The sequence below is a fragment of the Cervus canadensis genome, chromosome 24 (assembly GCF_019320065.1).
Source record: "Cervus canadensis isolate Bull #8, Minnesota chromosome 24, ASM1932006v1, whole genome shotgun sequence".
Taxonomy (NCBI): Eukaryota; Metazoa; Chordata; class Mammalia; order Artiodactyla; family Cervidae; genus Cervus; species Cervus canadensis.
Genome location: NC_057409.1, coordinates 3,332,997 through 3,358,141, shown reverse-complemented (window position 1 = coordinate 3,358,141; position 25,145 = coordinate 3,332,997). Strand labels below are relative to the sequence as shown.

The following is a 25,145-nucleotide window of genomic DNA, read 5'->3' as shown; positions in this document are numbered from 1 at the left end:
GGAGAGGAGTCAAGGGGAAGGGGGGTTGGGGCGTCCCAACAAGAGGACACGGCAGGGCCCAGGGGGCCAGAGAGAGCTGTAGCGGTTCCGAGCTGCGGAAGGGAAGCGTGAGGAGGAGACGGAGCGGTGAGGGAGAACGCCGGAGAGGAGGAAAGGTGTCGTGTTCTGGTCACGTTTTGTCCTAAAGAATTAGCGCGCTCCTGGGGAAAGGAGTGACACGACCAGCCTTGCATTTCAGAGGACTTGCTCTGGCTGAGGGTGGATGGAGACAGAAGCGGAGGGTGGCATTGTTGTGAAACAGGAAAGAGACAGAGAGAGCTTGACATATAGCAATGGTGGTCAGGATGCAAGAGGTGGAAAGTACCATCAAGATATATTTGAGATAGAATCAACAGAGCGTGGTGGTTGAGCGGGATTGTTGGTTGGCTATACAACTGTGTCAGTCATAAAACTGAAGAGGGCCTGGTAGGAGAGAGCAGGAGGAGTTCCATAGGAAGCATGTTGAGTTTGGAAGCTCCCAGAACACCCAGGGAGATGGGCAGCAGGCAGCTGGATGAAGGAACTGGCAGCTCAAGGGACGGTCTGGAAACAGATTCAGGAGGCGGCCGCAGAAAGAAGAGAGCTGGATGTATCCCCCCACCCCCAATCTGATGCTTCATTTGATGCTTCAAGGCCCAGAAAGAAGAGAGAGAAGACAGTCAGAGAGAGAGGAGACAAGCCAAGAAGCTCAAGGAGTCGGCCAGGAGGAGAGGATTGACAGCTGCTGGTTTAACAGAGGGATCATCCAGGATAAGGGCTGAGCAGTCTCCTTGGATTTAGAGGCAAGAAGACGGCTGAGGACTCAGTGGGGGCTGTTTCCACAAAACTGTGAGGGCAAAGCCAGATTAGAGCAGGTTGGAAGGTGGGTGGGAAGTGAAGCAGAGCTAAGAAGTGTGGACCACCATCCAGAGCAAGTTTGCCTGTGAAGGAGAGAAGGGGGGTGGAATGGTGGCTGCAAGGGATTTCCCAGTGCCCCAGACAGTTGACCCGTGAGTGCAGTTTTCAGACACCGTGGACTATTCCCCAACAGACTGAGTTCCCTAAAATCAGAAATTTTATCTCCCGGTCATGACCTTTCCATAAAGTTATGTGTCCTTAGAAGGATCTAGCTAGCAAGTATCAAAATTCCCAACTAACAGAGGCTCAAACAATGAGGAAGTCTGACTTTCCTGTAACAGAAGATGGAAGGCAGTGTCAGGACTGGGGCAGCTTTCCCAGCTGGGTTGACAAGAGTCCAGCCTTTCCTAGTGTTCTCCGCCACGTTGTCAGTGTGACGCTAAGGCACGCTCAGAGCTCCAAGAGTTGTGGACTCACCCTACGGGAGAGGCCTCCCCTTTGCACGTCTCTCTTTCTGAGACAGGAAATTAACTGTCCCTGGAAGCCCCAGCAGACTTTTCCTCTTGGCTCCCTGGTCAGATCAAGGTCACGTGCTTCCCCTACACTAATCACTACAAAGGAAACAGGGATGACCATGACTGGTTTACACCTATCAGGAACCATTCCCGACACCAGGGGCCAGGGGCTTTGAATCTGAAAACACGGCTATGGAGACGAAAAGACAAGGGCTAACAGGGAGGCTTTTCACAGAATCCCAGTGCTCAGCTGCTGCTGCCCCCATCAGACGGGGTGTGGGCTTCTTGCAGGCAGCAATTCTGTCTCCTCATCAATCAGAAATATCTGGACATTGGTGCTTTTCCCAGACTAGAAACCCTGGCAGAACACAGGCTGTGTCTATTCCCCCGGGTTTCCCACAAAAAACCCTAGGATATTAAAGAACCCCCATCTGGTGTTTGGTCTTCCTGGGTGGCACGAGCGATAAATAATCTTCCTGTCAATAGAGGAGACGTAAGAGACTCAGCTTCCATCTCTGGGGTCGGGAAGATCCCCTGGAGGACAGTATCTTTCCTAGAGAATCTCTTGGACAGAGGAGCCTGGTGGGCTACAGTCCATGGGGTCACAAAGAGTTGGACCCAACTGAAGTGATTTGGCACGCACACACTCATCTCATGCTTATTTTCTTGTGATTTTAGAGGATCGGACCTACTTTAAATGTCAATGGTGCAAATGTGATCAAATAGCAATCATTTGTTCTGCCAGAAACAAGAAGGCCTGTAATAAAAAGCTCCAATACTACAGCAACCGTCGGTGCAGAGGGAATACGTCCAAAGTGCTTGAGAAACCCCTGAGCCTGGACACCTTGCCTCCTAAAGCTGAGTTTTCGCTTGGCACCCCACTCCCTAGCCTAGCCACGTTCCCTGGCAAATGAAGGAAACCCCCTCTCCCATCCCAGACACAAACCAGGAGCTCTTCTCTCCCCAAATAGAAGCCTCTGTCCAGAAGGAGAATCTCAAGTCTGGGCATGGATGCCCAGCCCCTTCCCCTGCTTCCTTGGGAGGCAGGCAATTTTCCCACCCTTTCAGTCCTCTTCAAGTCCAACCTCAGGTTTTGCTGTGGCAGCTACACTCCTGGTTGACTCTTCAGAATAAAGCGGTTCATTTGGCAAATTGTGCGCGTGTGTGAGTGTGTCTGTGTGACTGTGTCTGTGTGTGTTGTGTTCCCTGGCTCTTCTAGTGCAAGAACAAATTAGTACAAGAAAATCCAAGGTTAAAAATAGCAGCTTTAGAGTCAGAACGGCTGAGTCAGATCCCACCACCATGTCCATGAACCTAGTGCCCTTATCTAAGGAGACCACACTTTGGTACCAAGCGCACAGGCTGTTAAAGATGGAAAAGGGATCCTGGGTGTGAAGCACTGGGCCTGGTGTGTCTGCATCTGTGCTTCTCACTGCGAGTAAAACCCAGCCTTCCACCCTCCTTCCCTGAGCAAGAGCAGCTCCTGCTGGCCAGCTGGGGGCAAACAGCAGGACTGCTCTGGATCTGGGGGAGGCATAGTCCCGTCTTCTGTAAGGCATGTCCTCCCACGTTGCCAGCCTGCTGAAGGTGGGTCAACGTATTGGGAATTCAGACCGCCACGGGGACTTTCAGGGCATTTCTCCCCTCACCCCGGGCTGGCTTCCTGGGCTTGTGACCCAGGCAGAGTCCCAGGGGGCACTGCGCCTACTTTACTGCCCTGTCCCAGCCATCTCAATGTTGTTAATGACGTGGAATCCTGCATTTCATCCTGCACTGGGACCCACAAATTACGTAGCTGGTCCTACCCTCAATGGGATGTTAATTCCCCTCTTGTTATTCTGGGTTCCCCTGAGATATTCCCACCTGGACCAGAATTCTTTAATAACTGGCATCCGAGCCGCTGGCTGTGTACAGTGGGGAAGGGCTCTAGCAAACAGAGTCCATGTCTTTTCACTGGCTGAGTCTTTTCCCAGAAGGGAGTCTTTCCTTCTTTCCACTGGGCTCTTCTGTCCTTACAGGATGTGAGAGCTCCCGCTCTGGTCGCCTGGCTGCATTTCAATGAGGCTTCTGGCTGTTCTCTTCTTCCATAGTGAAAGTCGCTCAGTCGTGTCGGACTCTTTGCGACCCCATCGATTATACAGTTCATGGATTCTGCAGGCCAGAATACTGGAGTGGGATCCCTTCCCAACCCCGGGATCTAACCTAGGTTTCCCACATTGCAGACGGATTCTTTACCAGCTGAGCCACCAGGGAAGCCCAAAGTTTCTTTACTTTCTTGTAAATATATTTTCAAATTAGAAGATTTTTTCAAAAAAAGGAAGAGTCATGAATAATTTTTCCTCACAAAGGGAAGATTAGGAAACGGAGTACAGAAAAAGTTCATCCGTAATACGGCTGCTGGAAGTGACCGCTGATAATACGCTGACTCTTCTAATTATTAAAACTTAGGAAAACTTTTCTGAGCGCTGACTATCCTGTTGGAGTGCGTCCATCCTATGTGAAGTAGCAGCCTCCTTTCCCCATGATGCTCCTGCTGCCCCAGCAGAGATGTCCCTTCCTCTCAGCTTCACCAAACATTCCACAGTTGACTCTTATTTTTTTTAACTATTTCCTATAAGGGTTTAGCAAACTAACCAACAATACTGTGACAGTTTCAGATGAACAGGAGGGGTCTCAGCCATGCATATACATGTATCCATTCTCCCCTAAACTCCCCTCCCATCCAGCCGGCCACATAACATTTAGGTGAGTTCCATGGGCTATACAGTAAGCCCTCATTGGTTATCCATTTAAAATATAGCAGAGTGTACATGTTCATCCCAAATTCCCTAACTATTCCTTCTCCCCAACCTTCCCCAGCAACCGTAAGCTTGTTCCCGAATGCACAGTTGACTCTCGAACAACAAGGATTTGAATTGTACAGGTCCATTTACACATAGAATATTTTTCAATCATAGGCACTACATTGATACATAACCCAGGGTTGGTTGAATCCATATATATGGGGAATCGTGGATACTGAGAGCCCACTCAGATTTCTAACTGTGCAGAGGGTCAGTGCCCCTAACCCCCGAGCCCTTCAAGGACCAATTGTATGTCATTCGCCTATTGTATCTTTTGTTTTCTTGTCGGTCTCTCTCCACTAAAATGCAAGCCCTGTGAGAGTATTTCTTTTTACAGTAATGCACTCCAGGTGCTAAATTAGTCCTTGGATAAAGGTGGTAGAACAAGAAGCTAAACCATGGACTTTGAATTCTTAGGGAAAATCCTGAAAAGATGGAAAAGGAGAGGCAGTGTGACATCATCAGAGTCCTTGAGTGTGGGGACCTGGACGTGATACCAGGGGCCACCAGGATGTATGGGGTGATGTATAGAAACAACAGTATTGTGAAGCTGAGGTGCTTATCAATAGGCCGAGTTCTAGCCCATCACCTCTGAACTTCATTTAGGCCTAAAACAAATGGGCATGAGAAGCAAAAATCTGTTGATGGAAAAAAAATGCAGAACCTAAATGTTGAGAATTATGTTTTATTTGGGGGCATTACTGAGGACTTCAGCCTGGACACAGCCTCTTGGGTAGGTCTGAGGACTGTCCTCAGGGGTAAGGGAAGAGCCAAGATATGTAGGTGTTTTTGCAAAACAAGCAAGCAAACAAAAATGCCCAGGGAGTCAAACATCAAAAGATTACTGCCAACTAAAGGAAAACCAGATATCGCAAATTAATGAATTTGTCACTTTTCTATGTATGGGAAGATGCAAGAGTCTGGGCCTAATGCAATCACTGCTGTGGTCAGCCCCTTACTTAGTAGAGCCAGTATCCTCTTTTTTCCTCCATCCTGAATCCCCTCAGGGTGAACTGTCAGGGGTGGCTGATGGTTTCATGGCCACAGCCACATCCTAGATTGCAAAGACCCACAGAGATGACCTGAGGTGTTTTTTTATTTGGTAGGAATTTGTACCAGGTACCACAACCTGAGTAGCTTAATAGAAAGCTACAATAGAAATTTCTGGTATCTCAGTTCTGGAGGCCAGGAGTCTCAGAACAAGGTGCCAATGAGGTTTGCTCCTTCTGAGGTCTGTGGGGGAGGGTCTGTTCCCTCCTCTCCCCAGGCTCTGGTGGTGTCCTGGCCATCTTTAGGATTGCTTGGTTTATAAAACCTCCCCACCTCGATCTCTGCCTTCACCTTCACCTGGAATTCTCCCAGTGAAGGCGTGTGTGGGTCCGAATCTCTCCTCTTTCTAGAGACACCAGTCATCCCGCATTGTCGCTGTTGTTCAGTCAGCCAGTCGTGCCCGACTCTTTGTGACCCCATGGGCTGCAGCCCGCCAGGCCTCCCTGTTCCTCACCATCTCCCGAAGCTTGTCCAAGTTCACGTCCATTGCATCGGTGATGCCACCCAGCCATCTCATCCTCTTATGTCCTCTTCTCCTTCTGCCCTCAATCTTTCCCAGCATTAGGGACTTTTCCAGTGAGCCAGTTGTTAGCATCAGATAACCAGGGTACTGGAGTTTCAGCATCAGTCTTTCCAACGTGTGTTCAGGGTTGATTTCCCTTAAGATTGACCAGTTTGATCTCCTTGCTGTCCAAGGGACTCTCAGGAGTCTTCTCCAACACCACAGTTCAAAGGCATCAATTCTTCAGTGCTCCACCTTCCTTACAGTCCAGCTCTCACAACCAAGGACTGTACAGACCTTTGTTGGCAGAGAAATGTCTCTGCTTCTCAACACACTGTCTAGGTTTGTCATAGCTTTCCTGCCAAGAAGCAAACATCTTCTGACTTCACGGCTGCAGTCACCATCTGCAGTGATTTTGGAGCCCAAGAAGAGGAAATCTGACACGCTTCTGCCTTTTCCCCCTCTATTTGCCGTGAAGTAATGGGACCAGATGCCATGATCTTAGTTTTTTAATATTTAGTTTTAAGCCTGCTATTTCACTCTCCTTCTTCACCTAAATCAAGATGTTCTTTAGTTGCTCATCGCTTTCTGCCATTAGGGTGATATCATCTGCATATCTGAGACTGTTGATATTTCTCCCACCTGTCTTGATTCCAGCTGGTAACTCGTCCAGCCTGGCACGTCTCATGATGTGCTCAGCTTATAGGTTAAACAAACAGCGTGACAGCAGACAGCACTGCTGTATTCCTTTCTCAACCTTGAATCAATCAGTTGTTCCTACAGGGTTCTGACTGTTGCTTCTTGACCTGCATACAGATTATCAGGAGACGGGTAAGATAGTCTGGTATTGCCATCCTCTATAGGAGCTTTCCACAGTTTATTATGATCCACACAGTCAAAGGCTTTGGTGTAGTCAAGAAACAGAGGGAGAAGTCTCTCTAGAATTCCCTAGTTTTCTCTATGATCCAGTGAATGTTGGCAATTTGATCTCTGGTTCCCCTTTCTTTTCTAAAGCCAGCTTGGACATCTGGAAGTTCTTGGTTTGCATAAGGCTGAAGCCTAGCATGCAAGATTTTAAGCATGACCTTATTAGCATGGGAGATGAGTGCAATTGTCCGATGGTTAGCACATTCTTGAGTACTACCCTTCTTGGGGACTGGGATGAGGATTGACCTTTTCCAGTTCTGTGGCCACTGCTGGGTCTTCCATATTTGCTGACATATGAATGCAACACTTGATGGCATCATCCTTTAGGGCTTTGAATAATTCTACTGGAATTTCGTAGCATCCTCTAACTTTATTAACAGCAGTGCCTCCTAAGGCCCACTTGACTTTGCTCTCCAGAATGTCTGGCTCTGGGTGGCTGAACACACCATTGCAGCAGTCTGGTTCATTTCAATCTTTCTTATACAGCTCTTCCAAGTATTCTTTCCATCTCTTCTTGATCTCAGTGTCTACTAGGTCTCTACCGTTTATGTCCTTTATTGTGCCTATCTTTGGGAAAAATATTTCTTTGATATCTCCAATTTTCCCCAAGAGATCTCTAGTCTTTCCCCTTCTGTTGTTTTCTAGTTTTATACACTGTTCATTCAAGGCCTTCTTTTCTCTCCGTACTGTTCTTCGGAAATCTGTGTTTAGTTGCATATATGTTTCCCTTCTTCCCTTGCTTTTCAATTCTCTTCTTTCTTTAGCTAGGACTTCCCTGTAGCTCAGTTGGTTAAGAATCTGCCTGCAATGCAGAAGACCTGGGTTCAATCCCTGGGTCAGGACAGTCCTCTGGAGAAGGGAATGGCAATCCACTCCAGTATTCTTGCCTGGAGAATCCCATGGACAGAGGAGTCTCAGATAACCAGTTTGCCTTCTTGCTTTCCTTCTTCTTTGGGATGGCTTTGTTTGCTGCCTCTTGTACAATATTACAGACCTCCATCCATAGTCCTTCAGGCACTCTCTCTACCAGACCTAATCCCTTGCATCTATTCATTACCTCTGCTGCATATTCATAGGGGGTCTGATTTAAGTCATACTTGGCTGGCCTACCAGTTTTCCCCACTTTCTTTAAGTCTGAATTTTGCTATGAGAAGTTGATGATCTGAGCCATAGTCAGCTCCAGGTCTTGTTTTTGCTGACTGTTTACAACCTCTTCATCTTCAGCTACAAAGAATGTAGTCAATTTGATTTCGGTATTGGCCATTTGGTGATGTCCATGTGTAAAGTCATCTCTTGTGTTGTTGAAAAAGGGTATTTTCTCTGACAAGGCATTCTCTTGGCAGAATTCAGTTAGCCTTTGTTCTGCTTCATTTTGTTCTCCAAGGCCAAACTTGCCTATTACTCCTGGCATCTCTTGATTTCCTACTTTTGCATACCAATCCCCAGTGATGAATAAAATATCTTTTTTCTGGTATTAGTTCTGGGAGGTCTTCCAGGTCTTCATAGAATGGATCAACTTCAGCTTCTTCGGCATTAGTAGCAAGGGCATAGATTTGGATTACTGTGATGTTGAACAGCTTGCCTTGAAAAAGAACCAAGATTATTCTGTCATTTTTGAAGTTGCACCCAAGTACTGCATTTTGGACTCTTTTTTGGATTATAAAGGCTACTCCATTTCTTCTATGGGACTCTTGCCCACAGTATTATATATAATGGTCATCTGAATTAAGTTCATCCATTCCCGTCCATTTTAGTTCACTGATTCCTAAGATGACAATGTTTATTCTTACCATCTCCTGCTTGACCATGTCCAATTTACCTTGATTCATGGACCTAACACTCCAGGTTCCTATGAGATACTGTTCTTTGCAGCATCGGGTTTTACTTTCATCACCAGCCTCATCCACAACTGAGCATCATTTCTGTTTTGGCCTGGCTGCTGCATTCTTTCTGGGGCCATTAGTAATTGTCCTCCACTCTTTCCCAGTAGCATATTGGACACTTTCCAACCTGGGGAACTCATCTTTTGGTGTCAAATCTTTCTGTCAGTCCACGAGGTTCTCACAGCAAGTATACTGGGGTGGTTTGCCATTCCTTCCTCCAGGGGATGACGTTTTGTCAGAACTCCCACTATGACCCGTCCACCTTGGATGACCCTGCATGACATGGCTCATAGTTTCATTGAATTACGTGAGCCGCTTTCCACAACAAGGCAGTGATCTGTGAAGGGCATACCACATTAGGCCCACCATAAAACCTTATCCTTTTCTCCCTTGCTTTTTGCTTCTCTTTTTTTTTTTTTTTAATTTATTTATTTTAATTGGAGGCTAATTACTTTACAATATTCTGGTGGGTTTTGCCATGCATTGGCATGAATCTGCCACGGATGTACATGTGTTCCCCATCCTGAACCCCCTCCCACCTCCCTCCCCATCCCATCCCTCAGGGTCGTCCCAGTGCACCAGCCCTGAGTGCCCTGTTTCATGCCTTAAACTTGGACTGGTGATCTATTTCACATATGATAATATACATGTTTCAATGCTATTCTCTCAAACCATCCCACCCTCGCCTTCTCCCACAGAGTCCAAAAATCTGTTCTTTATCTCTGTGTCTCTTTTGCTATCTCGCATATAGGGTCATCATTACCATCTTTCTAAATTCCATATATATGTGTTAATATACTGTACTGGTGTTTTTCTTTCTGACTTACTTCACTCTGTATAATAGGCTCCAGTTTCATCCACCTCATTAGAACTGATTCAAATGCATTCTTTTTAATAGCTGAGTAATATCCATTGTGTATATGTACCACAACTTTCTTATCCATTCATCTGCTGATGGACATCTAGGTTGCTTCCATGTCCTGGCCATTGTAAAGCTTCTCTTCTTTTCTCAGCTATTTGTAAGACCGCCTCAGGCCACCATTTAGTCTTTTACATTTGTTTTTCCTGGGGATGGTTTTGACCACCGCCCGGATGATTTTGACTGTGTGGATTACAACAAATTGTGGAAAATTCTTAAAGAGATGGGAATACCAGACCACCTGACCTGCCTCCTGAGAAACCTGTATGCAGGTCAAGAAGCAACAATTAGAATCAGACATTCTAACCAACGGACTGGTTCCAAATTGAGAAAGGAGTCCACCAAAGCTGTATACTGTCACCCTACTTATTTAATTTGTATCCAGAGCACATCATGTGAAATGTCAGGCTGGATGAAGCACAAGCTGGAATCAAGATTGCCGGGAGAAATATCAATAACCTCAGATATGCAGATGACACCACCCTTATGGCAGAAAGTGAAGAAGAACTAAAGAGCCTCTTGATGAAAGTGAAAGAGGAGAGTAAACCCAGTAAACAAATTCCTTCAACACAGGAATTTGGCGAGGACACAAGTCAATGCTTAATACAGGTCTAGCTCTTCAGGGAAACTGTATCTTCAAGATGAACACTGCCTGAGGTGACTGTGAGTCCGTTTAGATAGGTTATGTAGAGGAAAGCCTTGAACCCAAGCAGGACCCTATGGTCCTTGCCCCCTCTATGTCCTCTACCTGCCTTTTGTCTGTGAAAACATCTTAGCCAAAGAGTAAGTTTAATCAGAGAAGTGAGAACGTGCAGGAACAAAGGAAAGCAGTCAGAGGAGACCAAATAATAATAATGTAATCAGTAAGCAAGCCAAGGATCTTTAGTTCCTCCTCAAGAGCTGTAGTAAACATTCTGAGTCGTCTCCTGAGAGCTCTCATAGATACTCAAACTCCCACCAGGTGGAAGAAGTTAACTACGCAATGACCAGACTGTACCTATCACATAAGCTTCCACAATTCTGAGATTTGGCTTCACAGAAAGGGAAACAAACCAACCATGGAACGGAAGATGAACACCTGTTGTTCAGTCACTAAGTCATGTCCAGCTCTAATACTGTGGACTGCAGCACGCCAGGATTCCCTGTCCTTCACTGTCTCTGGAGTTTGCTCAAATTCATGTCCACTGAGTCAGTGATGCCATCCAACCATCTCATCCTCCATCGTCCCCTTCTCCTCCTGCCTTCAGTCTTCCCCAGCATCAGAGTCTTTTCCAATGAGACAGCTCTTCACACCAGTTGGCCAAAGTATTGGAGCTTCAGCTTCAGCATCAGTGTTTTCAGTAAATATTCAGGGTTGATTTCCTTTAGAATTGACTGATTTGATCTCCTTGTAGTCCAAGGGACTCAGTTCAGTTCAGTTCAGTTCAGTTGCTCAGTCATGTCCGACTCTTTGCGACCCCATGAGCTGCAGCACGCCAGGCCTCCCTGTCCATCACAAACTCTCAGAGTCCACCCAAACTCATGTCCATTGAGTCGATGATGCTATCCAACCATCTCATCCTCTGTCGTCCCCTTCTCCTCCTGCCCTCAATCTTACCCAACATTAGAGTCTTTTCCAATGAGTCAGCTCTTCACATCAGGTGGCCAAAGTATTGGAGTTTCAGCTTCGACATCAGTCCTTCCAATGAACACCCAGGACTGATCTCCTTTAGGATGGACTGGTTGAATCTCCTTGCAGTCCAAGGAACTCTCAGGAGTCTTCTCCAACACCTCAGTTCAAAAGCATCAATTCTTCTGTGCTCAGCTTTCTTTATAGTCCAACTCTCACATTCATACATGACTACTGGAAAAACCCATAGCCTTGACTAGATGGACCTTTGTTGGCAAAGTAATATCTCTGCTTTTTAATATGCTGTCTAGGTTGGTCATAACTTTTCTTCCAAGGAGTAAGCATCTTTTAATTTCATGGCTGCAGTCACCATCTGCAGTGATTCTGGAGCCCCAAAAAATAAAATCTCTCACTGTTTCCACTGTTTCCCCATTTATTTGCCATGAAGTGATGGAACTGGATGCCATGATCTTAGTTTTCTGAATGTTGAGCTTTAAGACAAGTTTCACTCTCCTCTTTCACTTTCATCAAGAGGCTCTTTAGTTCCTCTTCACTTTCTTCCATAAGGGTGGTGTCATCTGCATGTCTGAGGTTATTGATATTTCTCCCAGCAATCTTCATTCTGGCTTGTGTTTCCTCCAGCCCAGCATTTCTCATGATGTACTCAGCATATAAGTTAAATAAGCAGGGTGACCTCAGCACCACAGTTTGAAAGTATCAATTCTTCATCTCTCAGCCTTCTTTATGGTCCAGCTCTCACCTCTGTATATGACTACTGGAAAACCATAGCTTTGACTATAGAAAATAAAGAAGAAAGCCACTCAGTCATGTCCAACTTTTTGCAACCCCATGGACTACACAGTCCATGGAATTCTCTAGGCCAGAATACTGGAGTGGGTAGCCTTTTCCTTCTCCAGGGGATCTTCCCAAACCAGGGATCAAACCCAGGTCTCCCGCATTGCAGGCAGACTCTTTACCAGCTGAACCACAAAGGAAGCCCAAAGTTAAAGTCACCCAGTTGTATCCGATTCTGCAACCCCATGGACTATAAAGTCCATAGAATTCTCCAGGCCAGAAAACTGGAGGGTAGCCTTTCCCTTCTCCGGGGCATCTTCCCAACCCAGGGATCAAGCCCAGGTCTCCCGTATTGCAGGCAGATTGTTTACCAGCTGAGCCACAATGGAAGCCCTTGTGGGCTCTTAAAACAGTGAAGATAAAATGTTCTTAAAACAATCAAGATGATGCTGGTTAAACCACTGATGACCAATTTCAAGATGATTCTGAGAGTTGACATACATATTTATGCATGTAACGCTTTTCCTCTCTATAAAAGCCTATATCTGATTATTCTCAGGAGTCTGGCTTTGGACAGGCAGCTGTCCTCCACAACCCTGTCCCACCCATTTGCCGGCATCCAACATAAAACAAACTTTCCTTTCCACCAACCTGTCCTTTTTATCGCCTTTCAAGTGCCGAGCAGCCGGACCTCGGTCCCATAACATCCTGATGGTTGTTTGGGGGTTTGTTTAGTTTTTGGTAAAGTAAATTCCTGATAACCTTAGATTAGAGGTTGACACCCTCTGATTGCCAGCCACCCAACTTCAAAGACCACTATCTAGAATAAACACTTTGCCAGCCACATGACTACATAAAGGGCCATATGCCTCCCCTCACTCAGGCGCCTTTGTATTGGAGATTTCGGTTAGTCTGACTATTTGGGGCCACCTGTTGTTCCTCTTCCCATGTTTCACATGGACTCACATGGTTGAGATCCACCAATAAAGGGTGAGCACACGAAACTGTAAGCTCCCCCTCGACCCCAGTAAAAGGAGAGCCACAGACCAGTGATCTCCAGCTCTCTCTCCCTCTGACCTCCCTGGGGGTCCCAGGTGCGCTGTGTAACTTCCAGGTCCTGTAAGTAAAGACCTTTATTCTTTCAGAGTTTTCTGATGATTATTGCTGAAGGGCATCTTGCAGTAGTAACAACCATACGGTCTTGTCCGGCCACAACCCTGGCTATTGAGGGGTTGAGATGACCATGCGACAGCTTTCCTAGTCACTGATTTCAATGATCATTGGTTTAACACAAGAAACTTGTATTTCTCACCCAGACAAAGACCGCTGAGGGTCTGCGGGACGCTCTCCAATGGGTGTCCTCCATGCTGCGACTCAGGGATCCAAGCTGCCTCCAGCTCCCGCCGTCCTGCGAGGCACAGAAGACTGGGGCATGGCACACATATTTACCTCATTGCATCCTGGCAGTGGTCCTCAGCACTGATGCCCATATTCTCTTAGCCAGATTCAGTCTCCTGGGCTTAACCTGGAGGGACGCCTGGGGATTGTGGAGGGGAGCAGGTAGAATGGTGATGGGCAACATAGCCGCTGCCACACTGGCTTTTGGGGGGATGTGTGTTGGAAAGTGTTGACTGAAGGCCTTGGGAGCTGAATTTGAGCACTATTAAAGGGCTGGAAAAGAGTTTTAGAAATGAAAACTAGGGTCACTGTCTCCCTGAGACTGAAAAAGGAAAAGCAATAGATCCCAGGAGACTCAATCAGCTCCATCAGGTGAGGACAGGAGACAAGCTGGCAGCTGTACGTGGAGGGGAAATTCCAGGACAGTCTCTGGCTTTTTCCAGATGCGGCGGGGTGGGGGATTGGGGAGGAGAGGAGACGATAGAGGAGCAAGAAGAAAGGGTGGAGGCGCTGGTCCCAGTCGGAGGAAGGGACCACCTGCTCCCCTGAAGTCCTTTCCTGCTGGGGTCCCCCGGGTCCCAGTTCATAGGACAAGTTCTCATCACCTCCTGAGAGGCTTACATGACTCCTGCCACTCTGAAGAGCCTTCGTACATACTTCCTGTGAAAGATTGGTTTATGGAACGGATGAATACCAGTACATACCTTGTTACTTATCCCCAGGTGGCGTACTTAGCAGCAGAAAGGAAAAATCCCTGGTCAGCAGCAGATAACCCTTGCCCTCTCCTGGAAGTGGGTTCAGGAGGGTCACACCCGGACCCAGTATGGGAATTTATTCACTTAGGACGGAGACCCACAGGAAAGATGACAAAGTAATCTACAATTTTGGCATCAGCTAATGGCACATAAGGATGGAAAAACCTCAGCTCTATAAGGCCAGCTGAGAGGAAAAAGAGAGGGTCGCCTAGGGGGAGGGACATGCCAAACTCTGAGACCAATAACGGGCCATACACCCACCCTATTTCCCACCCCACCAACCCCCAAGCTTCCAGAGGGATCAGCTATTTAACTGGAGTTCAGAATAAACAAAGCGGTCACTTGGAGATTTTAACTTGGGATCCTCTGAGAAGTAAATAGACAGAAATGAATACCCAGTCCCTGATCACTGGCTGACTTCAAGATTGGCTATAGTGTGTGTGTGTGTGTGTGTGTGTGTGTGTGTGTACAGGTATGTGTATGCACATGCAGGCACCCATGAGCACAGGCCTGCACGTGCCTGATTTGGTGTGACAAGAGGATATATGTGCACAGGTGTGTTGTGTGGGAACGTGAATATATTGTGTAAAATGATGTCTGCACTAGTAGATGAGCACAGAGTGTGTGTGTGTGTGTGTGTGTGTGTGTCTATGAAGTGTGTGTGACACTGTGTTTGTACATATGCAACTGTAAGGGTGAACAAGATGGTGCTGCTTTAGTTCTGGAGAAAAACACTGTGGATCCAACCCCATGAGCAGAATTCCCAAGCCTTAACTCCAGTGTGGGGGTGAGTAAGCTGCAACTACTGGGGGACACACAGCCTATGACCTCTGGGATCTCCCAGTTTGGTGGGATGACCTGGTCACAGCCTCCCAGGAACTCTCAGGAGGGTGAGGAGCATGGAGGTCTCAGCAGTGTATCGTGGGGGAAGAGGTGGTTTCGACCAGTGAATCGTGTGACAAAGCTGGGACACGCCCCTTCCACGTGTCCTGTGTGCCTGATGAAGGCAGCCACACTGGATCCCCCCTGGGATGGAAGAGCATGTCTGTGATCTCCTTTAAAGACTCTCTTCATCAAGATTGTTGAATGTGAACAGGACAGCAGGGGCTGGGGCAGAAGCTGGACCACCTGTTAGAGGATCTAGGTTGGGCTGTCTGTATTTCTCCCCCACAGAACCCGCAGCATGAAGACCCTCCTGCTGCTGGCAGTGATCATGGCCATCGGTAAGTGTTGAACCTGACCTCTGGCCACAAGGGGCACAGCCCAGGGAGGGAGGCACCCTCATCCCCCAGCTTCCCTTCCCAGTGCATCTGGCCCTCTCTCAGAAGTGGGGGCAAGGGGGTGGCAGGGAGACGCAGAGGGAGGTGGTAGGGTCCCAGGCCCCATCACCAGCTGCTGTCCTTCCAGGCCTGCTGCCGGTCCATGGAACTATGGCAGATTTCCGGAAAATGATCAAGTTCACGACAGGAAAGGAACCTCTGACCGCTTATGGCTTCTACGGCTGCCACTGTGGTGCGGGTAGCAGAGGAACCCCCAAGGATGCGACAGATCGGTGAGGCCAGCCCCAGCCCTCCCTGTCCTCTGCCCACTTGTGGCCCCAATGCAGGTGGGAGCTGAAGCCTCCTGCTTTAGTCCCATCAGCATGGAACCCAGGAAGTCCCGGCCTAAAAAGCAGCCAGCTTTTTGGAAACTCTGCTGTAAACTATTCCAATGTCCTGGGGCCCAGAGGCTGAGAGCACAGGGCCCTGGGTGCCGGGGTCCAGCCCCAGCAGGATCCAGGGGAACCCTCAGGATGAACGGCGTCCGGCGAATGAGAGAGAGAGTGAGACAAAGCTCGGGGCTGAGTCTGGGGTTTATTTTTGCACAGCCCCTTTATACCCTTAACAACACCTTTGGGGGAAGTGCATGTTGCTTACACACAGGGCATCTCAAAACATCACAGCAACTTGACCTTCAACAGAAACTGGATGTCACCCACATACTTTCCGTTCACAAGAGTCTTTCTTATAATTTGGCCTTCAGGCCTGCTAACATTTTATGGCTTGCACCTGGTGTGACTTAAGCAACTTCAGTAGCCGACCCTGTTTTTCTTATAATTAATCTATTTTCTTTTTAATAAGCGTCTTCTCTATGGGAACTAGATAGGATTACATTTTTACAGAACAGAAATGCGAAGGACTGCAGAAACAGCAGATATGGCACAAAACAGGCTCTTAGTCTAAAAGTTAACTACCTGCAAGAAGTCGCCAGCTAATCTCTATCTAAAGTATTTTCTATTAGGCACATTTGTGGCTATCATATTTGTGGAGCTTTTCTCACCCCACGAAGGGGCCTATGCTTAATAGTTTCTTTTGTTAGTGTACTGTGCTTAGGATGTTTAGAACAATCAAGAGCATTTTTTGCAATGAGATCACACATTTATCAAACAAGCCAGAATGCCAGAGAAATGTTTGAATGGAAGCATTTCCTTCATCTCTGGCCCCTTCATAGGGTACCAGCGTCCAGAAGATTTATTAATCAGGGTTTTAAGTTTGTCCTCATTCAGTGAAAGAGGAGCAGGAGAGCTCTCGGCAGGCAACACAAGAATCTGCAGCAGGGTAAACAAGAACAACAGCAGAAAAGGGGGAGGATACAGGGTGGGGTAGAGGCCGAGGCCAACCTGGAGGGTCCCTTATCCTAGACGGCCTTGCCTGTCAGGTTTTTTCCTCGTGACCTCGTCATGGATGGGGTCCCGGACGGCCTTACCTGCCCAGTATTTTCTTCATGACCTCGTCACGGGCGGGACCTCCCATGACAGCTCCCGGCACCTGGGCTCCCTGGGGCCTGGGGAGGCAGCCGCGATAGCTCAGTCTTGTCATAGGTGTTGCAGGGCCCATGACTGCTGCTACGAAAACCTACGAAAACACGGATGCCGCACCATCTCCCAGAGCTACAACTTTATTTTCCAATGGGGCCGAATCGTTTGTGGTAAGAAAAGAGACCCACAACACCACCCAGCCTCCCCTGTTCATTTTACTGAGTGTCCTCTGGGCCAGGCACTGCGCTGGGCATCCGAGCTAGAAAAAAGGGACCCTGTCCCTACCTCAAGGAGTTCATAGTGGACTGAGAAGGAAAGAAAATCAAAATCTAACATGATAGTCTCAGAGGGGAAGTAAGAAAAAGGTCAGGGCTCTGAACACAGCCTGAGGGTCATGGAAGCCTGGAAGGTCCCTAAAAGTGGTGATCTCCAAGCTGAGTCCTCAAGGCTGAGAGGGGTCGGGGGAAGGAGCATTGGGAGCATCCCCACAAGAGGATACATCAGGGACAAGGGTCCAGAGGGAACTGCAACAATTCTGTGCTGCAGAAGGAAAAGGTGAGGATGAGACAGGGTGGTGAGTGATGATGCTGGAGAGACAGGAAGGGGCTCGGTCAAGTCTCCAGGCCGTATTGTATTTAGATTATGTCCTAAAGAATTAGGGAGCTCTTAACAAAAGGAGAAGGAAATGGCAACCCACTCCAGTACCCTTGCCTGGAGAATCCGATGGACAGCGGAGCCTGGTAGGCTACAGTCCATGGGGTCGCAAAGAGTCGGACGCAACTGAGTGACTTCACTTACTTACTTACTTACTTACTTAACAGGAGGAGTGGTACAATCATACTTGCTTTTCACACTTGCTCTGTCTAAGGGTAGATGCTTACAGATGAAACTGGGGAGCATTGTCATGATGCAGACGAGAGACAGGAAACCCTTGAGCTTTGGCAGTGGTGGGTCAGGATACAAGGGGTGGAGAGTGCCATCGAGATGCATTTGAGGTCAGATTGGTAGAGCTTGGTGGTGGACCAAGCTCTTATGGTGCCTGGGAGCTGCTGGGCTGGCTGTACCATTGTGTGGATGGTTCTACTGAGGAGGGCCTGGTAGGAGAGGGCAGGAGACGTTCCATTTGGAGCGTGTTGAGTTTGGAAGCTTCCAGAACACCCAGGGAGATGGACAGCAGGCAGCTGGATGAAGGAACCAGCAGCTCAAGGGAGAGTCTGGACACAGATTCAGGAGGCGGCCGCAGAGAGAGGAGAGTTGAAGGTACCCACCCATTTGGTGTTTAAAGGCCCAGGAAGGAGACAGAGGAGGGACAGTCAGAGAAGGAAGGGAAGAGACAAGAAGGTCGAGAAGTTGGCCAGGAGGAGAGGATTGACAGCAGCCGGTTTAATAGACGGGTCCTCCAGGATAAGGGCTGACCAGGCTCCTTGGGTTTAGAGGCAGAAAGACCACTGAGGACCTCAGTGGGACCTGTTCCCATGGATCTGTGAAGGCAAAACCAGATTAGAGTGGGTTGGGAGGTGGGGGGTGGGGGATGAAGAGAGATTGCGAGTGTAGACAATGTTCTGGAGCAAGTTTGGCCGTGGAGGGGAGGAGAGGGATGGGTGGTGGCTGGAAGGGATTGCCTAGTGCCCCAGACCTACTGACCCATGAGTGAGATTTTGAGAAACCATGGACTATTCCTCAACAGCCTGAGGTCTCCAAGATCAGAAAGCATGTCTTCCCATCATGACCTTCCACAAGGCTCTGTGGCTTTAGCAGGCTCTGGGTGACAAGCAGCAAGATGCCCAGCTAACAGAGGCTCAGAGAGGGAGAAGTCTGACTCTCCTGTGACAGAGTCTGGGAGAGGGCAGTGCCAGGGCGGGGGCAGCTCCTCAGCTGTGTGCCAAGGATCCAGTCTTTTCCCAACCGTCCACTCTGCCACATTGGCGATGTGATTCCAAGGCACAGTCTAGGGCTCCAAGAGTTATGGCTTCACCCTACAGAAGAGATTTTCCTTTTGTGCCTCTGTCTTTCTGAGAGAGGAAATTCATCCTTCCTGGAAGCCCCCAGCAGACTTCCCCTTGTGGCTCATTGGTCAGGGCAAGAGCACATGCTCCCCAGACACTCATCACTACAAAGGAAACAGGGGTGACCATGACTGGCTTACACCTATCAAGACCCCTTCCCAGACCTCAGGAGCCAGGGACTATGGACCTGAACATGTCTGCTGGGGAGAAGAGACAGTGTCTCACAGCAAGGCTTTTCACAGAATCCCAGTGCATGACTGCTGGTGTCCCCATGAGACGGGGTGTGGGCTTCCTGAGGGCAGGAATTCTGTCTCTCCATCAGTCAGCAATGCCTGGACATCGGTGCTTGTCTCAGACTAGAAACTGGGAAAACAGGGACTGTGTCTTTTCCCCCAGAATTCACACAAGAATCCATAGAATTTTAAACAAATCCCCATCCTACGTTTATTCCATTGTGATTCCAGGTGATCAGGACTACTGTAGGCGTCAACTGTGTCAATGTGATAAAACAGCTGCCGATTGTTTAGATAGAAACCGGAGGACCTACAATAAAAATCTCCAATACTACAACAACCTTCTGTGCTTTGGGAGTGCCCCCAAGTGCTGAAAGGCCCTCACCCTGGAAGCCCTGCCAACCAATGCCGAGTTTCCTTCTCAGCACCCCACTTCCTACCCTAGCCACATTCTCCAGCAAATGATGGAAAACCTCTTGCCCACCCTAGAGACCAGCCAGGAGCCCTTCTCCTCCCCAGACTGAAGCTTTCTATCCAGAATGAGAAGCTCAAAGTGCTGGCATGTATGCTGGCTCCTTCCCCCTGCTTCCTTGGGCAGCCAGAGACTTTTTCCCAACTCCTACTCTTGAATCAAGTCCAGCGTCCTGTTTAATTGTAACAGCTACATTCCTGGTTGGCTCTTCTGAATAAAGCAATTCATTCAGCAAACTGTGTGTGTGTGTGTGTGTGTGTGTGTGCAGGGGGTGGGGGGGTCGGGGTGCTCACAGGCACTTCTAGTGTAAGGACAAACTAGTACAAGGAAGTAGACTATACGGGGTTAGAAATATAGACTTTAGTACCAGACAGGTTGAGTCGAATCCCCACCACCACCACTTCCCTAAGCCTTAACAGTTCAGTTCAGTTCAGTTCAGTCGCTCAGCCGTGCCCGACTCTCTGCGACCCCATGAATCGCAGCACGCCAGGCCTCCCTGTCCATCACCAACTCCTGGAGTTTACTCAAACTCATGCCCATCGAGTCGGTGATGCCATCCAGCCATCTCATCCTCTGTCGCCCCCTTCTCCTTCTGCCCCCCAATCCCTCCCAGCATCAGGGTCTTTTCCAATGAGTCAACACTTCACATCAGGTGACCAAAGTATTGGAGTTCCAGCTTCAGCATCAGTCCTTCCAATGAACACCCAGGACTGATCTCCTTCAGGATGGACTGGTTGGATCTCCTTGCAGTCCAAGGGACTCTCAAGAGTCTTCTCCAACACCACAGTTCAAAAGCATCAATTTTTCGGTGCTCAGCTTTCTTCACAGTCCAACTCTCATATCCATACATGACCACTGGAAAAACCATAGCCTTGACCAGACAGACTTTTGTTGGCAAAGTAATGTCTCTGCTTTTTAATATGCTATCTAGGTTGGTCATAACTTTTCTTCCAAGGAGTAAGCGTCTTTTAATTTCACGGCTGCAGTCACCATCTGCAGTGATTTTGGAGCCCAAAAAAATAAAGTCTGACACTGTTTCCACTCTCTCATCTAAATGGAGATCACTTTGGTCCCAAGTTCATGGGCTTGAGGGAAAAGCAAAAGGGATAATGGATGTAAAGTACCAGGTCGAGCTTGTCTCCATCTGTCCTTATTATTACAAGTAAAACCCAGCCTTCCACCTCTCCCACCTTGGATAAGAGCAGCTGCTGCTGGCCTGTTGGGAAAGAACAGAAGCGGTGTTCCTGGTGTTTGGGGGGTCTATAGTCCAAGTAAAGTGAAAGTGAAGTCATTCACTTGTGTTCGACTCTTTGCAATCCCATGGACTGTAGCCCACCAGGTTCCTCCATCCATGGGAATTTCCAGACAAGAGTACTGGAGTGGGTTGGCATTTCCTTCTCCAGGGGATCTTCCTGACCCAGGGATGGAACTGTCTCCCACATTGTAGGCAGACGCTTTACAGTCTAAGCCACCAGGGAAGTCTGGCAAAGTAATGTCTCCACTTTTTAATATGCTGTCTAGGTTGGCCATAGTTCTTCTTCTAAGGAGGAAGCGTCTTTTAATTTCATGGCTGCAGTCACCAAGAGTAGTGATTTTGGAGCCCCCCCAAAAATAAAGTCTCTCCCTGTTTCCATTGTTTCCCCATCTACTTGTCATGAAGTGATGGGACCAGATGCCATGATCTTAGATTTCTGAACATTGAGTTTTAAGCCAACGTTTTCACTGTCCTCTTTCACTTTCATTGACAGGCTCTTTAGTTCCTTGCTTTCTGACCTAAGAGTGGTGTCATCTGCATATATGAGGTTACTGATATTTCTCCCAGCAATTTGATTCCAGCTTGTGTTTCATCCAGCCTGGCATTTCCCATGATGTACTCTGCATAGAAGTTAAATAAGCATGGTGACAATATACAGCCTTGACATACTCCTTTCCTAATTTGGAACCAGTCTGTTGTTCCATGTCCAGTTCTAACTGTTGCTTCCTGACCTGCATATAGGTTTCTCAAGAGGCAGGTCAGATGTTCTGGTATTTCCGTCTCTTGAAGAATTTTCCACAGTTTGTTGTGACCCACACAGTCAAAGGCTTTGGCGTAGTCAATAAAGCAGAAGTAGATGTTTTTTTGGAACTCTCTTAATTTTTCAATGATCCAGCGGATATTTGCAATTTGATCTCTGGTTCCTCTGCCTTTTCTAAATGCAGCTTGAACATCTGGAATTTCAAGGTTCAAGTACTGTTGAAGTATGGCTTGGAGAATTTTGAGCATCACTTTGCTAGCATGCAAGATGAGTGCAATTATGCAGTAGTTTGAGCATTCTTTGGGATTGCCTTTCTTTGGGATTGGAATGAAAACAGAACTTTTCCAGTCCTGTGGCCACTGCTGAGTTTTCCAAATTTGCTGGCATATTGAGGGCAGCACTTTCACAGCATCATCTTTCAGGATTTGAAATAGCTCAACTGGAATTCCATCACCTCCACTAGCTTTGTTCATAGTGATGCTTCTTAAGGCACTCTTGACTTTGCACTCCAGGATGTCTGGCTCTAGGTGAGTGATCACACCATTGTGTTTATCTGGGTCATGAAGATCTTTTTTTATATAGTTCTTCTGTGTGTTCTTGCCACCTCTTAATATCTTCTGCTTCTGTTAGGTCCATATCATTTCTGTCCTTTATTGTGCCCATCTTTGCATGAAATGTTCCCTTGGTATCTCTAATTTTCTTGAAGAGATCGCTAGTCTTTCCCATTCTATTGTTTTCCTCTATTTCTTTGCATTGATCATTGAGGAGAACTTTCTTATCTCTCCTTGCTATTCTTTGGAACTCTGCATTCATATGGATCTTTCCTTTTATCCTTTGCCTTTAGTTTCTCTTCTTTTCTCAGCCATTTGTAAGCCCTCCTCAGACAACCATTTTGCCTTTTTGCATTTCTTTTTCTTGGGGATGGTCTTAATCCCTGCCTCCTTTACAATGTCATGAACCTCCATCCATATTCATCGGGCACTCTATGAGATCTAATCCCTTGAATCTATTTCTCACTTCCACTGTATAATTGTAAGGGACTTGATTTAGGTCATACCTAAATGGTTTAGTGGTTTTCCCCACTTTCTTCAGTTTCAGTCTGAATTTGGCAATAAGGAGTTCATGATCTGAGCGACAGTCTGCTCCCATTCTTGTTTTTGCTGACTGTATAGAGCTTCTCCATCTTTGACTGCAAAGGATATAATCAATTTGATTTCAGTATTGACTATCTGGTGATGTCCATGTGTAGAGTCTTCTCTTGTATAATTGGAAGAGGGTGTTTGCTATGACCAGTGCTTTCTCTTGGCAAAACTCTATTAACCTTTGCCCTGCTTCATTCTGTACTCCAAAGCATAATTGGCCTGTTACTCCAGGTATCTCTTGACTTCTTACTTTTGCATTCCAGTCCCCTGTAAGGAAAAGGACATCTTTTTTCGGGTGTTAGTTCTAGAAGGTCTTGTAGGTCTTTATAGAACCGTTCAACTTCAGCATCTTCAGCATTCCTGGTCAGGGCACAGGCTTGGATTTCTGTGATATTGAATGGTTTACTTTGGAAACGAACAGAGATCATTCTGTCGTCTATGAGATTGCATTCAAGTACTGCATTTCAGACGTTTGTTGACTATGATGGCTATTCCATTTCTTCTAAGGCATTCTTGCCCACAGTAGTAGATATAATGGTCATCTGAGTTAAATTCACCCATTCCAGTCCATTTTAGTTCATTGATTCCTAAAGTGTCGATGTTCACTCTTGCCATCTCCTATTTGACCACTTCTAATTTTCCTTGATTCATGGACCTAACATTCCAGGTTTCTATGCAATATTGCTCTTTACAGCATCGGATTTTACTTCTATCACCAGTCACATCCACAACTGGGTGTTGTTTTTGCTTTGACTCTGTCTCTTTATTCTTTCTGGAGTTATTTCTCCACTGAGCTCCTGTAACATATTGGGCACCTACTAACCTGGGTAGTTCATTTCTCAGTGTCCTATCTTTTTGCCTTTTCAACTGTTCATGGGATTCTCAAGGCAAGAATACGGAGGTGGCTTGCCATTCCCTTCTCCAGTGGACCACATTCTGTCAGACCTCTCCACCATGACCCATCTATCTTTGGTGGCCATACACAGCATGGCTCACAGTTTCATTGAGTCAGACAAGGCTGTGGTCCATGTGATCAGTTTGGTTAGTTTTCTGTGACTGTGGTTTTCAGTCTGCCTGCCCTCTGATGGAGAAAGATAAGAGGCTCATGGAAGCTTCCTGATGGGAGAGACTGAGGGGGAAATATGGTCTTGTTCTGATGGGTGGGGCCATGCTCAGTAAATCTTTAATCCAATCTTCTGTTGATGAGCAGGGCTGTATTCTCTCCCTGTTGTTTGACCTGAGGCTAAACTACGATGGAAGTAATAAAGATAATGGTGACCTCCTTCAAAAAGTCCCAGCACGCACTGCTGCACTCAATGTTCCCAACCCTGCAGCAGGCCACCGCCAACCCACGCCTCCACCGGAGACTCCGGGGCACTCCCGGGCAAGTCTGAGTCAGTCTCTTATGGGGTCACTGCTCCTTTCTTCTGGGTCCTGGTGTGCAGAAGCTTTTGTCTGTGCCCTCCTAGAGTCTGTTCCCCAGGCCTATGTAAGTTCTGGCAGCTCTTTGGTGGGGTTAATGGCAACCTCCTCCAAGAGGGCTTATGCCATACCCAGGTCTACTTTTATTTATTAGAACAGATAAAAATCCAAAAGTATGACAATGCTCTATTGGCAAGGCTGCGTGGGGAATCAGACCTCTCATGGACGGCTGGTGGGAGAGCGCAATGCCCACAGAGACTAAATTGCCAATATCTATCAAAATTAGATACGCAGTTATTCTCTGGTTCAGGAAATACACCCTATGAAAGTACATAAGCACTTGCACAGTACTTTGTGAGCAACTTTCATCATTGCTACATTGCTCTTAATTGGGTTGGAAATACACCCAAGTGTCCATGCAGATAGGAAGAGTTAGATAAGCAAGGGTACAACTTCAAATGGAATATGATATACCTGCTTAATGAGGGACATTTCCTCTGTTACAATACAGAAAATCTCCAGGATATGGTGGCAAGCAAAAAGAGCAGAGTGGAGGAATATAAATGGTGTGCTACATTTATGTAGGAAAGGGTGGGAATATGAATATGTGTTTGCTAATACTGACATAAACATTTAAAGAAAAGATCAGAAGTTAATTTCAATGCTTGCCTATAAAGAGCAGTGCCGTCAGGGAGGGAAATGTGGTGGGCACAGAGGGGAGAGATCTCTCAATATATAATTTTTCATATTGTTTTGTTTTTTAGCAGTATGAATGTACTTCCCATTTAAAAATTAGCATCATCAAACACATACAAACATTTCTCTCCCTAAGACAAACACCAATTATTAGAGACACTATAGTCTAATCCAGGGATTGGAAAACAGCCTGGCCAAATCTATCCACTGCCTGTTTTTGTACAGCTTGCAAGCAAAGAATGGCTTTTGGTTGAAAAAACATCAAAAGAAGAATAATATTTGTGATACAT

The 25,145-nt window shown here is 47.1% G+C and overlaps 1 protein-coding gene across 2 annotated transcripts; it reads left to right on the top strand.

The window, feature by feature from the left end:
* Nucleotides 1–12,929: 12,929 nt before the first annotated feature.
* Nucleotides 12,930–19,816, top strand: LOC122426622 (phospholipase A2, membrane associated-like). Of its 2 annotated transcripts, none has more exons than XM_043445686.1 (5): nucleotides 12,930–13,038; nucleotides 15,246–15,295; nucleotides 15,480–15,624; nucleotides 16,933–17,039; nucleotides 19,340–19,816. In XM_043445686.1, exons 2-5 carry the CDS (start codon nucleotides 15,256–15,258, stop codon nucleotides 19,480–19,482), a joined length of 435 nt encoding a protein of 144 aa, XP_043301621.1. In that variant the 5' UTR covers nucleotides 12,930–13,038; nucleotides 15,246–15,255; the 3' UTR covers nucleotides 19,483–19,816. The 2 variants fall into 2 exon arrangements, with proteins under 2 accessions (XP_043301621.1, XP_043301622.1); XM_043445687.1 differs by lacking the exon at nucleotides 12,930–13,038 and adding an exon at nucleotides 14,841–14,859.
* The last annotated feature ends 5,329 nt before the right edge of the window (nucleotides 19,817–25,145 follow it).

Bases quoted from the DNA above. Each gene is read 5' to 3' on its own strand.
- LOC122426622 (XM_043445686.1), top strand. From the start codon at position 15,256: ATGAAGACCCTCCTGCTGCTGGCAGTGATCATGGCCATCG. The intron at 15,625-16,932 runs GTGAGGCCAGCC...GTCTTGTCATAG, and splicing joins CCCAAGGATGCGACAGATCG to GTGTTGCAGGGCCCATGACT. The intron at 17,040-19,339 runs GTAAGAAAAGAG...TTGTGATTCCAG, and splicing joins ATGGGGCCGAATCGTTTGTG to GTGATCAGGACTACTGTAGG.